We start from the raw sequence: 12,189 nt of genomic DNA, 5'->3' as shown, positions 1-12,189 counted from the left end.
TATAAGCTTTGAAAACTTTTAAAAAGGTTTAAAACAAAAGTAGCTAGCATCAGAGTAATCCAGTCCTCACCACTTCTCCCGATGACCACCACAGAGAGACACACAATACTTCACACTCACTCCCGTGCATGTCTAGAGGGAGCTAAAGTCCTGATCAGTGGATGATGGAAGGGATACAGAATAAGTGTGAGAGAGAAGTGGGATGCACGAGTGCAGCTTTTATTAGCAGCGAAACAAACGTTAACGATGTGTTTGGGTTACAACAATAAAGATATCACTCAAAAGGGACCCAGGAGATTGTTAACAATACCAACACTTCAATTTCCTAATTTTATTCCAATTTCAACTGTTCAGTATTTTAAAACTATTTCAGCTGGAAATGTATATATCATATTTTCTTTCTTTCAAAATCAAAGATACAAAAAAATGGAAACCAATAACAACAGAAAACAAATCTAAAGATCAAAGCAATGATTGCAAGAAGTCCAATTAAATATTATAACATGAAGAAACACATTTGTTGGATGTTTATTTTTAGTTTAGTTAGTTAAGTTTATTTCACTCATAGCATATATATATATATTTTATATAGCAATTTTCATGCATAAAAAAATGCAACCCAAAGTGCTTCATTAAAACAAAACATGCTGAAAAATGGACAAAAAGCTCGTCCCTCCCACCCACTCAAATGGGTGGGAGGGACGTCCCTCCACACAAACTCACACACACATACATCCACACTCATATACACACGGATAAAATAGCATGGCGCTAAGGATATGGATATAGGAAATGTCTAAAAATTCACCAAAGACAATAAAAGGCATATGAATATAAAATAGGAACAAGTAAGAGTTAAAAATAAATAAAAAATTAAAAGCAAAATTAAAAAGATGTGTCTTGAGCTTTCTTTTAAAAAATATCAACAGTCTCTGCGGCCCTGAGGCTCTCTGGCAGGCTGTTCCACCGATACGGGCCCACATCCACCCATCTACATCAAGGGGACGGCGGTGGAACGCGTGAACAGCTTCAAGTTCCTGGGAGTCCACATCTCCGAGAATTTCACCTGGCCGCCCATCGCTTCACCGAAGGAGCACCACTTCCTGCCATAGAGGACATCTACAGGAAGCGGTGTCTGAAAAGGGCTGAGAAGATCATTAAAGACTTCAGTCGCCCAGCACACGAACCTCACCCTCTGGGAGGCGCTACAGGAGCCTCCGGACTAAGACCAGCAGGTAACGGAACAGCTTCTTCCCCACAGCTGTCACATTCCTGAACTCTGCCTCCTGACATCTGACATCTGTACAGCCCACTTGAAACCTGTCAACTCCCACTGCACTACTGTAAATACATCCAACATTTCACTACTGCATAAGCTATCCGTCATATACTTATATTTATAGTCTGTTTATAGCCTTCATATTTATAATCATTTGTATAAACTGTTTATAGCCTGTACATACTTATAGTTGTAGCATATTCATAACAATGTTACATAATCAGGTATACCAATGTATATATTTCCTTCATACTGTGTACATTTGTAAAAATATTTATACTTGCTAAGCACTTCTGGATGTGTGCAAACTGCATTTCATTGCTCTGTACTTGTGACATGTGCAATGACAATAAAGTTGAGAGAGGGGAACGGCTAAGATGGTAAGAACCTTCTTCGTAATATTTTGTATGTGTGGAACAAAGGTGAGCTCAGGGTCAGAAATAACGCCCAGGTTCTGAACATATTGTGTGGGTTTAAGATCTTGTAGTTTTGGTAAAAGTTTCTCTCTCTGGCCTTCAGGACCAATAACTAAAACCTCAGTTTTGTCCTGGTTGAGCTGTAGGAAATTTTCTGCCATCCATGACTTTACATCTAAAATACAGTTAAAAAGGGCATCAATTGGCCCTGTGTCATCATTATCAATGCTATTAAGACATACTACGCATCTTAAGCTAAACAATACATAGTATCAAGTTCTCTGCTGTCCTTGGATTAAATGTCCATTTTTGTGAAGCCAAGGCATAATTCTTTAAATACTTAATTCAACACAGTCCAAATGGTATGAGGAGGGAAATGATATCTGTGGGGTTAATAAGACCAAGGAGCTTGCATTGCAAAAAAAGACACTGACTGTTCCGCAGCTCAGACATTGAATGAGACTCTTCATAGCACTTTAAAGTGACAATAATACACAATAAATAAGGTTTTGTTCTATCTTTCAGCTCTTTAACATGCTGTTTTGTGCCATACTTCAGATACCCCTGCAAGTAAGAGATGCTGCTGGTGGGTCATCAGGACCAGTTGATCCTTGCTCAGCACCAACATGTTTCAATACCTGACGAGAGAAGAGAAGGCAAAAGTCAAGACTGGTACGAGGATGGAGTGTCATTGCAGCAACACAGAGTTTCCTGTTCATTAGATGATGGAGTCAATCACACTGAAGTATTTCAACATTACTATTTACAGTATGTTCCTTTAATGTTACGTTACCAGTGGCAATATGGAGTTTGTTGAACTGATAGTAAGCCATGCAAAATGCAATAATTTAGCCTAAACATGATAGAGGCAACAGTTTAAAAGCAGATCTGAAGGGAGAACAGTTCAATGACTGAGGACCATGGCCTCTCTGTTGTTATGAACAAAACCTGTCACTATCCTCCACTCACAGCTTCACTGAGACAAAGTTTGACAGGAAACTCTGGGTCTTTGCTCTGTCATTAACTGCACATGAGTGTCAGAACCATCATCGACTGAATCAGAACCAGCGCTCAGACCTCAGGGTGGCCAGTTGATAATGTGGATGGACAGACAGATCCTTCAGCAGCTTCTCTCCTGAACTCTGCAAAGTGTTCCAACTCAGGTCCAGCTCTCTGAGGTGGGAGGGGTTGGACTCCAGCGCAGAGGTCAGACAACCACAGCTGACGTCTGACAAACTGCAGTCAAACAATCTGAACAGAGAGAGCACAGAAAAACTTGATGAACTGATTGACTGGTAATTAAGTTAAGTCAGGTCATTTATAAATTGTACACATATTACTTGGACTGAGTCAATTGACCTCCAACTGAACTGACCTCAGGGTCTCCAGTTTACAGTTTGGTCTCTGAAGAAAACCACTCAGCAGCTTCACTCCTGAATCCTGCAGCTTGTTGCTGCTCAGGTCCAGCTCTCTGAGGTGGGAGGGGTTGGACTTCAGCGCCGAGGCCAGAGAACCACAGCTGACCTCTGACAAGCTGCAGCACCACAATCTGAAAAGAAGACAGAAATCAAGTCATTTGCTTCCTTTCCTGTCACAAACTGACCCTTTTGATTTCTAAATCCATCTGTCAATATTAGAGCATCACAAAACAGGGGGCAGTCCAAATGTTGGCAGCAGACTTTTATCAGATTGCCTCAATCCAAATTCCGTGGAAGATGAGAGAGTGAATCAAAAACAAATAAAAATAATGAATAATGTAAAGTGCCTCTGAATTTGCCTCGTTTTATCTCAACGTGTGCAGGGAACTGACCTCAGAGTCTGTAGAATACAGTTTGGTTTCTGCATAAAACCACTGAGCAGCTTCACTCCTGCATCCTGCAGCTTGTTGTCACTCAGATCCAGCTCTCTGAGATGGGAGGGGTTGGACTGCAGCGCCAAGGCCAGAGAACCACAGCTGACCTCTGATAACCTGCAGCCAACCAATCTGAAAAAAATCAATCAATGAATCAATCAATTATTGAGAGTGAAATGTATGTATTGTGTGTGTGTGTGTGTGTGTGTGTGTGTGTGTGTGTGTGTGTGTGTGTGTGTGTGTGTGTGTGTGTGTGTGTGTGTGTGAGAGAGAGAGAGAGAGACAGAGAGAGACAGAGATGTGTGATATGATCAGACCGCACTGACCTCAGGGTCTCCAGTTTACAGTTTGGTCTCTGCAGAAAATCACAGAGCAGCTTTACTCCTGCATCCTGCAGCTTGTTGCTGCTCAGGTCCAGCTCTCTGAGGTGGGAGGGGTTGGACTTCAGTGCCGAGGCCAGAGAACCACAGCTGACCTTTGACAAGCTGCAGCTCTTCAATCTGAAAACAGAATAAATACTTATTGTATGTTTATGTCATTAATTTCTATTTACGGAACATTCATATGTTGATGTGTTCAACATTGTCTCAGTACATTGTAGCAAGTGGTGAACATGTAAAACAATGTCAGCCTTCTTGTGACTGACTGATTTGTGGAAATGTTTCTTCTTTAAATACACGTTGAAATTCTGCTGCAATTTCAAGACGTCTCAAGCATTTGTTCTGAGGATCTTCTGCTCAGTCACGTGACTCCAATAAAAAACATTCAATCACTTCAAAAAATTTGATGTGAGACATTTTCTTCAGCATCTCTCAATAGCAAAAGCACAGCAGATTCCATTTAAACAAAGAACAAAATATGATTTTTTTTTTTTTTTTTTTAAAGAAAATCACGTTTCTGTTGACTTCTTTCTGTGGAAGAGAAGTGAGGAGAAGATCCAACAGAGACTTGTCCAAACTGTTGGGATGAAGTACGTTTGAAAGATGAGCTCTCATTTTGCACACAAACAAACTGAGAATCCAAACAATTAGACTAAATGTTGAAATGGATTTTCATGCGGGGACACACACTGTGCATCGGTAGAAACCAGAGACTGACCTGAGAACTTGTAGTTTGCAGTTTGGACTCTCAAGTCCAGCACAGAGCAGTTTCACCCCAGTATCCCTCAGAGAGTTCTCACTCAGTGTGAGCTGCATGAGGTTGGTAGTGCTGGACTTCAGCGCTGAGGCCACAATTTCACAGTGAGTCACTGAAAGTCCACTGCAGGCAAATCTACAATGAAGTAAACAATAAGCAGAAGTTACCCTGGGACACTTTGCACATTATAACTGTAACACTATGACTGCCACAGGGTATCACACAAGGTTCACACTTTGCAAAAATGAAACCATCCTTGACGACTACAACAAAGTGCAAGCGCAGCAATGTGCACCACTGTTTTCCAAACGACTCATATCAAAATCAGCAGACTGTGAAGATCTAGTTTCACGACAGTTCTTTCATTTCTGAAGAAAAGTTGAGCTGCTGAAAGGCAAAACATGGAAGACATGGATGTGTTATGATGAGAGATTAAGATTAGATTAGTTATGTAACACTGGCAGTGGAGAAGGTGATATGGTTAATGTGGCCTTTCATTTTACAAAACTAAAGATATGAACCTCCAATGTGTTAAAAATGTGTTGTTTCCTGGGCATTGTATGCTTGTTTTCTTTGGAAAATGAACTACTATCAAGTGCAGCTGTATGTAGTTTGTTTTCACAGAAGTAGTCAGTTGACAGACACATCTGGACTCACATGGCCTTTCTGCAGTTCTTCACAGCTGCAATCAGTCTCAGTTTCCCATCATTAGTTGTGTTGTATTTTCTCAGGTGCAACTCTTCCAAAACTTCTTCTGACATCTGCAGCATGTAGGCCAGAGCTGAACACTGGATCACTGAGAGGTTCTTCTCTGATCTGTTCTTTGACTTGAGGAACTCTTGGATCTCTCGATGTACTGACTGATCTTTCATCTCCACCAGACAGTGGAAGATGTTGATGCTTCTGTCAGGAGAGATGCCATCAACGTTCATCTCTTTCAGGTTGTTTATGGCCCTCTGCATGGTTTCTGGCATGTTGTCTGTCTGACCCAGCAGGCCTCCTAAGAGTCCTTGGTTGGACTTTAAAGAGAGTCCATGAAGAAATCGAACAAACAAGTCCAGGTGGCCGTTTGGACTCTGCAGGGATTTCTCCATGACTCTCTTCAGAAAGCTGTCCAGCCTATGTTCAGCACCATGGTAAGATTCTTGGAGGAAATGCCCTAGAACCTCTGTGTTTGTGCTGGTGTAACAGTGGAAGAAGTAGACTGCTGCCAGGAACTCCTGAATGCTCAGATGAACAAAGCAGTAGACTGTTTTCTGGAAGACCACGCTCTCTCTTTTGAAGATCTCTGTACAAACTCCTGAGTACACAGAGGCCTCAGTCACATTAAGACCACACTCCTCCAGGTCTTCTTTGTAGAACATGATGTTTCCACTCTCTAGATGTTTAAATGCCAGATGACCCAGCTTCAGAAGACCCTCCTGGTCATCCTTTGTCAGTCCGTTCATCCTCTTTGACTTGCCTGACAGAAAAGATGCCACATTTGTCAGGAGATTTGAAATTCCCCCTTCATACTTCTTCTTCTTCGTCTTTGTCTGAACCAGCAGGAAGTGTGAGTACATGTCAGTCAGGGTCTTTGGCAGCTCTCCTCTCTGATTCGTGATCAACATGTGCTCTAGAACTGTGGCAGTGATCCAACAGAAGATCGGGATCTGGCACATGATGTGGAGGCTCCTGGAGGCCTTGATGTGTGAGATGATACTTTTGGACACCTCTTTTTCTTTGAACCTCCTCTTGAAATACTCCTCTTTCTGGGCATCAGTGAAGCCTTGCACTTCTGTGACCCTGTCAACACATTGTGAAGGGATTTGAGTGGCTGCTGCAGGTCTGGATGTTATCCACACCAGAGCCGAGGGAAGCAGATTTCCTTGGATGACGTTTGATAACAGCAGGTTGACTGAAGTTTTCCGCGTGACATCAGTCACAATCTCATTGCTCCTAAAATTCAGTGGTAGTCTGCTTTCATCCAGGCCGTCGAAGATGAACAGAACTTTGCAGAGAGCCAACTTCTCTGCTGTGAGCTTCTGTAATGTTGGATGAAAAACACGGAGCAGCTCCAGAAGACTGAAGTGCTGCCCTTTGACCAAGTTGAGCTCTCTGAACGACAGCAGGATCACCAGATGAAGGTCTTGATTCTCCAGGCCCTGGGCCCAGTCCAGAGTGAACTTCAGCACTGAGAAGGTTTTCCCTACTCCAGCTACGCCGCTGGTCAGCACCACTCTAATGTGTCCCTGCTGCTCCGGCAAGGCTTTGAAGATGTCGCTGCTCCTGATGGGAGTGTCATGGAGGTGGTTCTTGGTCTTGGGAACTGTCTCCAGCTGCCTGACCTCATGTTGGGTATTGACCTCCTCACTGAATCCCTCAGTGATGTAGAGCTCAGTGTAGATGCTGTTGAGGAGGGTTTCCTTGTTTCCTTCATTGGTTCCTTCAGTCACACACTCACATCTCCTCTTCAGACTGATCTTATGTTGGTCTAAAACCTCCTGCGGAACATCATCCACTGCAAGAGAGCAAAGGTTTCACAATAAAATGAATAAAATGTCAGTATGACTGTGTGGCCAACTTGATCCTGAAACTCCTCAAAGTCATTGTGACTCACACGGATAGATGTTAAAAGAATAAGCAGCATTGTTCCTGAATGATTGATTCATTATTTTTGTGTATATATCTTTTGGTGTATAAGTGAATGGGCTCACTGTCGGTCTGTGAAGGACATGCACAGTGGACAGACTTACTGTGAGCAGGGCTGATGTGACTGACAGTTTGCAGTCCCGTTCCAGGCTTAGGACATGAGGACTCTCCTGATGTAGCAGACTGGTGCTCCACACAACCATGACTCATCTTTCTCTTTCTGTGGAGAAGTTTGGGTTAGGCTCAGTGACATTGTTTAGCATTGCCAATCATATTTCATCTTTCACAAAGATGGAAACAATTATTAAGATATCTTATGATAATCTGCAGGAGAATCACTGTTTTGGAAGCTTTCACTTTCACTTTTACTGAATCTCTTGCTATCTCTTTCCGTGTGATGGCCCACAAACTGGGAACCACCCAGATGATCACTTCAGGATGAAGACAATTTAACTAAAGTTTAGGATGTGTTTTGTTTGATTTGTCCAGAGTTAATTGTATTGTATCTTACTTCTTATTTGAGGCTCCACTCCAGCAGGGCCTGGCTGTCTCTTCTCCACTCCCATTTCTGAAGGAGATAGGTTCGTACATGGACGCTTCTTTGACAGACTCACAGCTGGAAACACGAGATTCACCTCCGTCCTCCTCTTCATCCGCACAAACGTCCATCTTCTGAACTCGAGTCAGTCTTAAGATATCTGGCAGTCAGTTCGAAACGCAAGTGTGGAACAGAAAGAACAGGAAGAAGCATAGAGGAGCACAAAGTCAGACCGAGTTCCTAGAAGAATAAAATCCCACAGAAACCCACCAAAAGTAATGAAGTATCAAACTGAATGTTATTATTCAGTAGGACTCACCCTGCTTTAGATTGACGAGAAACTGCCTTTGGTAGCCTGGCACAAAACTGTCTTGTCTGTCTTGACTGCAGTGACACACAACAAAATGCTTTCACTTTCATTCTGATGTCTCAGAACGAAAGTGCTGGGGCAGCGACTACAGCACAGCATAAAGACCCTCCCCCTTCTCCCAGCTCTCAAAGAAGACCATGCATACCACAGTCCACAAGAAGGATTTTATTCATGTCAACCATGTTAGCATAAACATCAGGGAGGGCGTGGCCAAAATAAACACAATGGCTCTTTTGAAGATCTGACCTGTTAAAGGAAAATAACGAGAGAGAAATACAACAAAACTAACCTCCTTCGCTGAAAACAGGAAAATGGTTTTCACAAATTTGTCTTTCCTTCCCTAAAGGCAAGTGGACTGTTTCAAAGAACAACTCAGCAAATTAACAATTGTAAGAACAAACTTAACAAGTTCTGCTACTATACTTGGCCTCCAGTTGAGAGCGAGAAGAACAACTAAGAGAGAGATGAGTTGCGGTCCTCCCAATTAAATACGGGCACCAGCCAATCACCCTTCAGCACCAGGAACAAGGGCGGAAGGGGCACACGGGCTCGACTGCACCACTTAGAGGCCAAGAGGACACATTGGACTCATTTCACACTTGAGAAATGATTGTCTGCTGCTTCTGTCCACCGTGTCAGTGGTGTCAGCGGTGCTATTGACAGGTGCCACAGCAGGGGGCAAAGGTCACCAGAGGAGATGACGACATGAACCACAAGTTTTTTGTGCAAATAAATGCATCAGAAATATGAAATAACTCCTATCCTATATTAGCAAATGCAGCTTTAACAAAATTATCGCTAACAAACTTTTCAATATAATGATGTGATGAAATTATAGCAATTAAAATATATTTCAACGCACAACAAATTTTGTTAGTTTTCGTCTTCATCTTTGGTTTTCTATTCATCTTGTTTTTCCCACCATACTCCTTGTTTGTCCATCTATATTGTACTGTAGAGCTGATCTTTCTCAGCAGTTTTTGTGTCCTACTGCCGGTCAGTCTAACAGCCCAATGGAAAATTATGAAAACCAGGACATTTTAATCACATTATATTTAAAAGAAAAACAAAACAAAAAAGACATGTCCAGTAAAAACAGCAGGTGTGGTCAGCCGACAGAAAGACAGCCGGAGAAAATTCTTCTCAGCTCACCTTGCCTCAGACATCTCTTGTGAGATAACCTTCTGGGATGAAAGGCGCTTTTATCTTCAGCAAACTCAGAAGCAGACTGTGAGAGACACTGGTGCGACAAAGAGCCAGCTGAAGCAAAGGCTGTGGGCTCAGCAGAAGCTTGTTCAAATCCATCATGACCCAACAAGCCGCTGCGCTGCAAACATACAACAATGAACTTGTGAAATGTAAGCCCAGGTGCTATTGGTGGCTCCCAGTAATTTCCTCCTGGTCATTTTGGAGCTGGTGGAGTTAAGATGGGATCGGCCTTTATTGAAACTGGAACTGCAAACATCATGACTGTCAACTCAATCAACTTTCTCTGTTTTCTTCCTGCCTGGCGGCTCTGTCCACATTACCTTTAGTTTGTCCAATATATCTTCTAAATTCAAAAAAGATCCTTATGAGAACAGTGACATGATAATATTCCTGCTCCTGTCCTCTGACACTGGAGATAAACACTGGTGTAATGGTTTGGGCCACCTTATTGTTATGATTTTTGAACTTCAGTTTGGAAAAACAGATTTCATATTGTCAGATGAGGATATGGGACTGTGTTTTAGTTTAAAGACTAACTTTATATCGCCCACTTTGCCTGACCGAGAGAGACAGACCAATGCAATGAAAAACACCTCTATTGGTTATTTGTCACCTCCGCCAGGCATCGAGGACCTGCACTCCAAGCGGGAGGAGCTGAACCGTCAGATCCGGCAGGAGGAAGAGGAGAAGGACCGACTGCAGCACGACATCCGCATCCTGTCGGAGAAGCTGAGCAGAGTCAACGAGAGCCTGGCCCAGCGACTGGCCGCCCGCGCCACCTTTGACCGAACCATTGCAGAAACTGAGGCAGCCTACACAAAGGTACATGGACTTCTAGATCTTAATGTTAATGAACAATTTCCTGATTCCAAGCCTGTTTGATGGACCTGGGATCTTGGAACAGGATCAGCCCACATGGCCTTCTGCAGTGGATGATCTAATCTTCTGATCTTATCACTGGTTTGAGTTATCAAGACACATATAGGAAGGTTGCAGGTGTGCTGACTGTTTAACAGTGGACTTTAAATATCATGGACACACAGCCTCAGATTAACAGTGTCATCCTTGAAAACAAATCACAAAAAATAACAAAGTAATTCATTATAAGAACGACAAAGTAAAAAAAAATCTGAATAGAAAATACTAACATGTGAAGTAACACTTTTCTGTATTTTTCCACAATCATTATTTTATTGGGATGTGCACATCCATTGCAATATGTGAGTGGGGATTCATGACACCGCTGCGTGTTTGCTTTCTTAGCAACCCAATATAATGTTGTGACTTGTCTCATCCACCTGACAGCTGCTGGAGAGTTCCCAGTCTCTTCTCAACGTCCTCAAGCAGGAGGCGGGAAACTTCAGCAAAGTCACCGAGTCTCGCAAGAAGGACCACTAGTGGCCACGCCCACGCCCAGTCACTGAGACCTTAATGCAACACTAGTGTGGACAGTGTCAGAGTGAGTTTATCTATAACACCATTAGGTGGTGCTATACGTTAAAAGCCAGTGGAGGTAGAATATTACTGGAGCCGTATTTTTATTTTATTTGTGTTTGTTTTGCTTGTTAAGAGACGTGCAGCTGTGTGTCCAACTATCTTTAATACACGTTATTTCCTAAGCATGACTCATTACTGTTGAGACCAATACAGGGACACTACCGAAGTGTAATCATTTGTGGCCTCACAATCACACATGGACAAATGACATAAATACCACAGAAGTCATGACTATCACACATCCACTCCCTTTTTTTTTTTAGATCGGCCATCCCGTCTGGCAGCGTTAAGAAAGTTCACTTTTTACACCAACTCGTTCAAAGTTCAGTTCAAAGAATCAAAAATGCACCAACACTGTTCAAAGTCCATCCATTCCATCAATCCATCATTATGATCACTGTTTATATCAGCACTGTTCCACATGGTCAGTTCAACACTGCCCATTCAGTCCACACCAACATGTAGGTTGGTTTCAGAAATTGTGAATTATGCAAGTAAAAACAGGAGAGCCATGGTGGTGGTGGATCTTCCACACCTGGATCATCACTGACCTGCTCATAAAATTCTTCTCAGTAATCATACGAAGACGCAGTGACGGTGGGCGTGGTAGCGCCTCAACTTTAGCTGCTGCTGCTGCTGCCTTCATTTGTTTTGCCTCAATGTTTAGGTCGCACTTTGATGACGCAAGCATGTATAAGTAATACGTATTTAATGTCGTTAATATAATGAACATTCGTCATTAATCTTAACACAGAATTTGGTCGTAAAATAATGTAAGCAACAAAAAAAAAAAAAAGAAAGAAAATAAATAAATACATTTTTTAAAAAGAGTCGTTTGGGAGCCTAAGGAGTCAACCGGTTCTTTTTAGTGAGCCGAGCCGAAAAACCAGTTCTCTCTGAAAAGATTCGGGAATTCTCATGACAACCTGTTAAAACTGACAGAGAGAGAGAGCCGTTCAAAACCACCGGAGAGAACAAACTATTCCTTGGCCGCGCATTATGATTGTCATTACTATTATTTTTTTTATTGTCACCAGAAGGCCTCCGTACCTGCTGCAGGGTGGCGTTTACAATCAAATAAAACCCATGTGTCACACGTATGCCGAGAAACCTTGAATAGATTCAAGTTTCAGTAAATAAACAGCCAACAACCTGTTGAAGATACATTTATTAGTCGTTAGAGGGCGCAAGAGGGGAGGTGATTTCGCAAATGTCCAAGAAGTGTCCCGCCCCTCGCTCCATCTGATTGGTTCACACTCC

General features: G+C 42.5%; 2 protein-coding genes across 2 annotated transcripts; one reads left to right on the top strand and one right to left on the bottom strand.

Moving 5' to 3' along the window:
* Positions 1–2,214: 2,214 nt before the first annotated feature.
* LOC142890352 (NACHT, LRR and PYD domains-containing protein 12-like) lies at positions 2,215–8,237 on the bottom strand. Its single transcript, XM_076029317.1, has 10 exons — positions 8,173–8,237; positions 7,827–8,013; positions 7,420–7,535; positions 5,342–7,184; positions 4,646–4,819; positions 3,874–4,047; positions 3,506–3,679; positions 3,071–3,244; positions 2,773–2,946; positions 2,215–2,333 (listed from the first exon to the last, which is right to left on the bottom strand). Exons 2-10 carry the CDS (start codon positions 7,982–7,984, stop codon positions 2,327–2,329), a joined length of 2,994 nt encoding a protein of 997 aa, XP_075885432.1. The 5' UTR covers positions 7,985–8,013; positions 8,173–8,237; the 3' UTR covers positions 2,215–2,326.
* Positions 8,238–9,344: 1,107 nt separating this feature from the next.
* Positions 9,345–10,970, top strand: LOC142890377 (microtubule nucleation factor SSNA1-like). Its single transcript, XM_076029353.1, has 3 exons — positions 9,345–9,581; positions 10,055–10,254; positions 10,738–10,970. Exons 1-3 carry the CDS (start codon positions 9,530–9,532, stop codon positions 10,828–10,830), a joined length of 345 nt encoding a protein of 114 aa, XP_075885468.1. The 5' UTR covers positions 9,345–9,529; the 3' UTR covers positions 10,831–10,970.
* The last annotated feature ends 1,219 nt before the right edge of the window (positions 10,971–12,189 follow it).

The sequence above is a fragment of the Nelusetta ayraudi genome, unplaced genomic scaffold (genome assembly GCF_046127955.1).
Source record: "Nelusetta ayraudi isolate G7.1 ecotype Tasmania unplaced genomic scaffold, CSIRO-AGI_Nayr_v1 ptg000026l, whole genome shotgun sequence".
NCBI lineage: Eukaryota > Metazoa > Chordata > Actinopteri > Tetraodontiformes > Monacanthidae > Nelusetta > Nelusetta ayraudi.
This window is presented reverse-complemented; position numbering and strand designations above follow the sequence as displayed.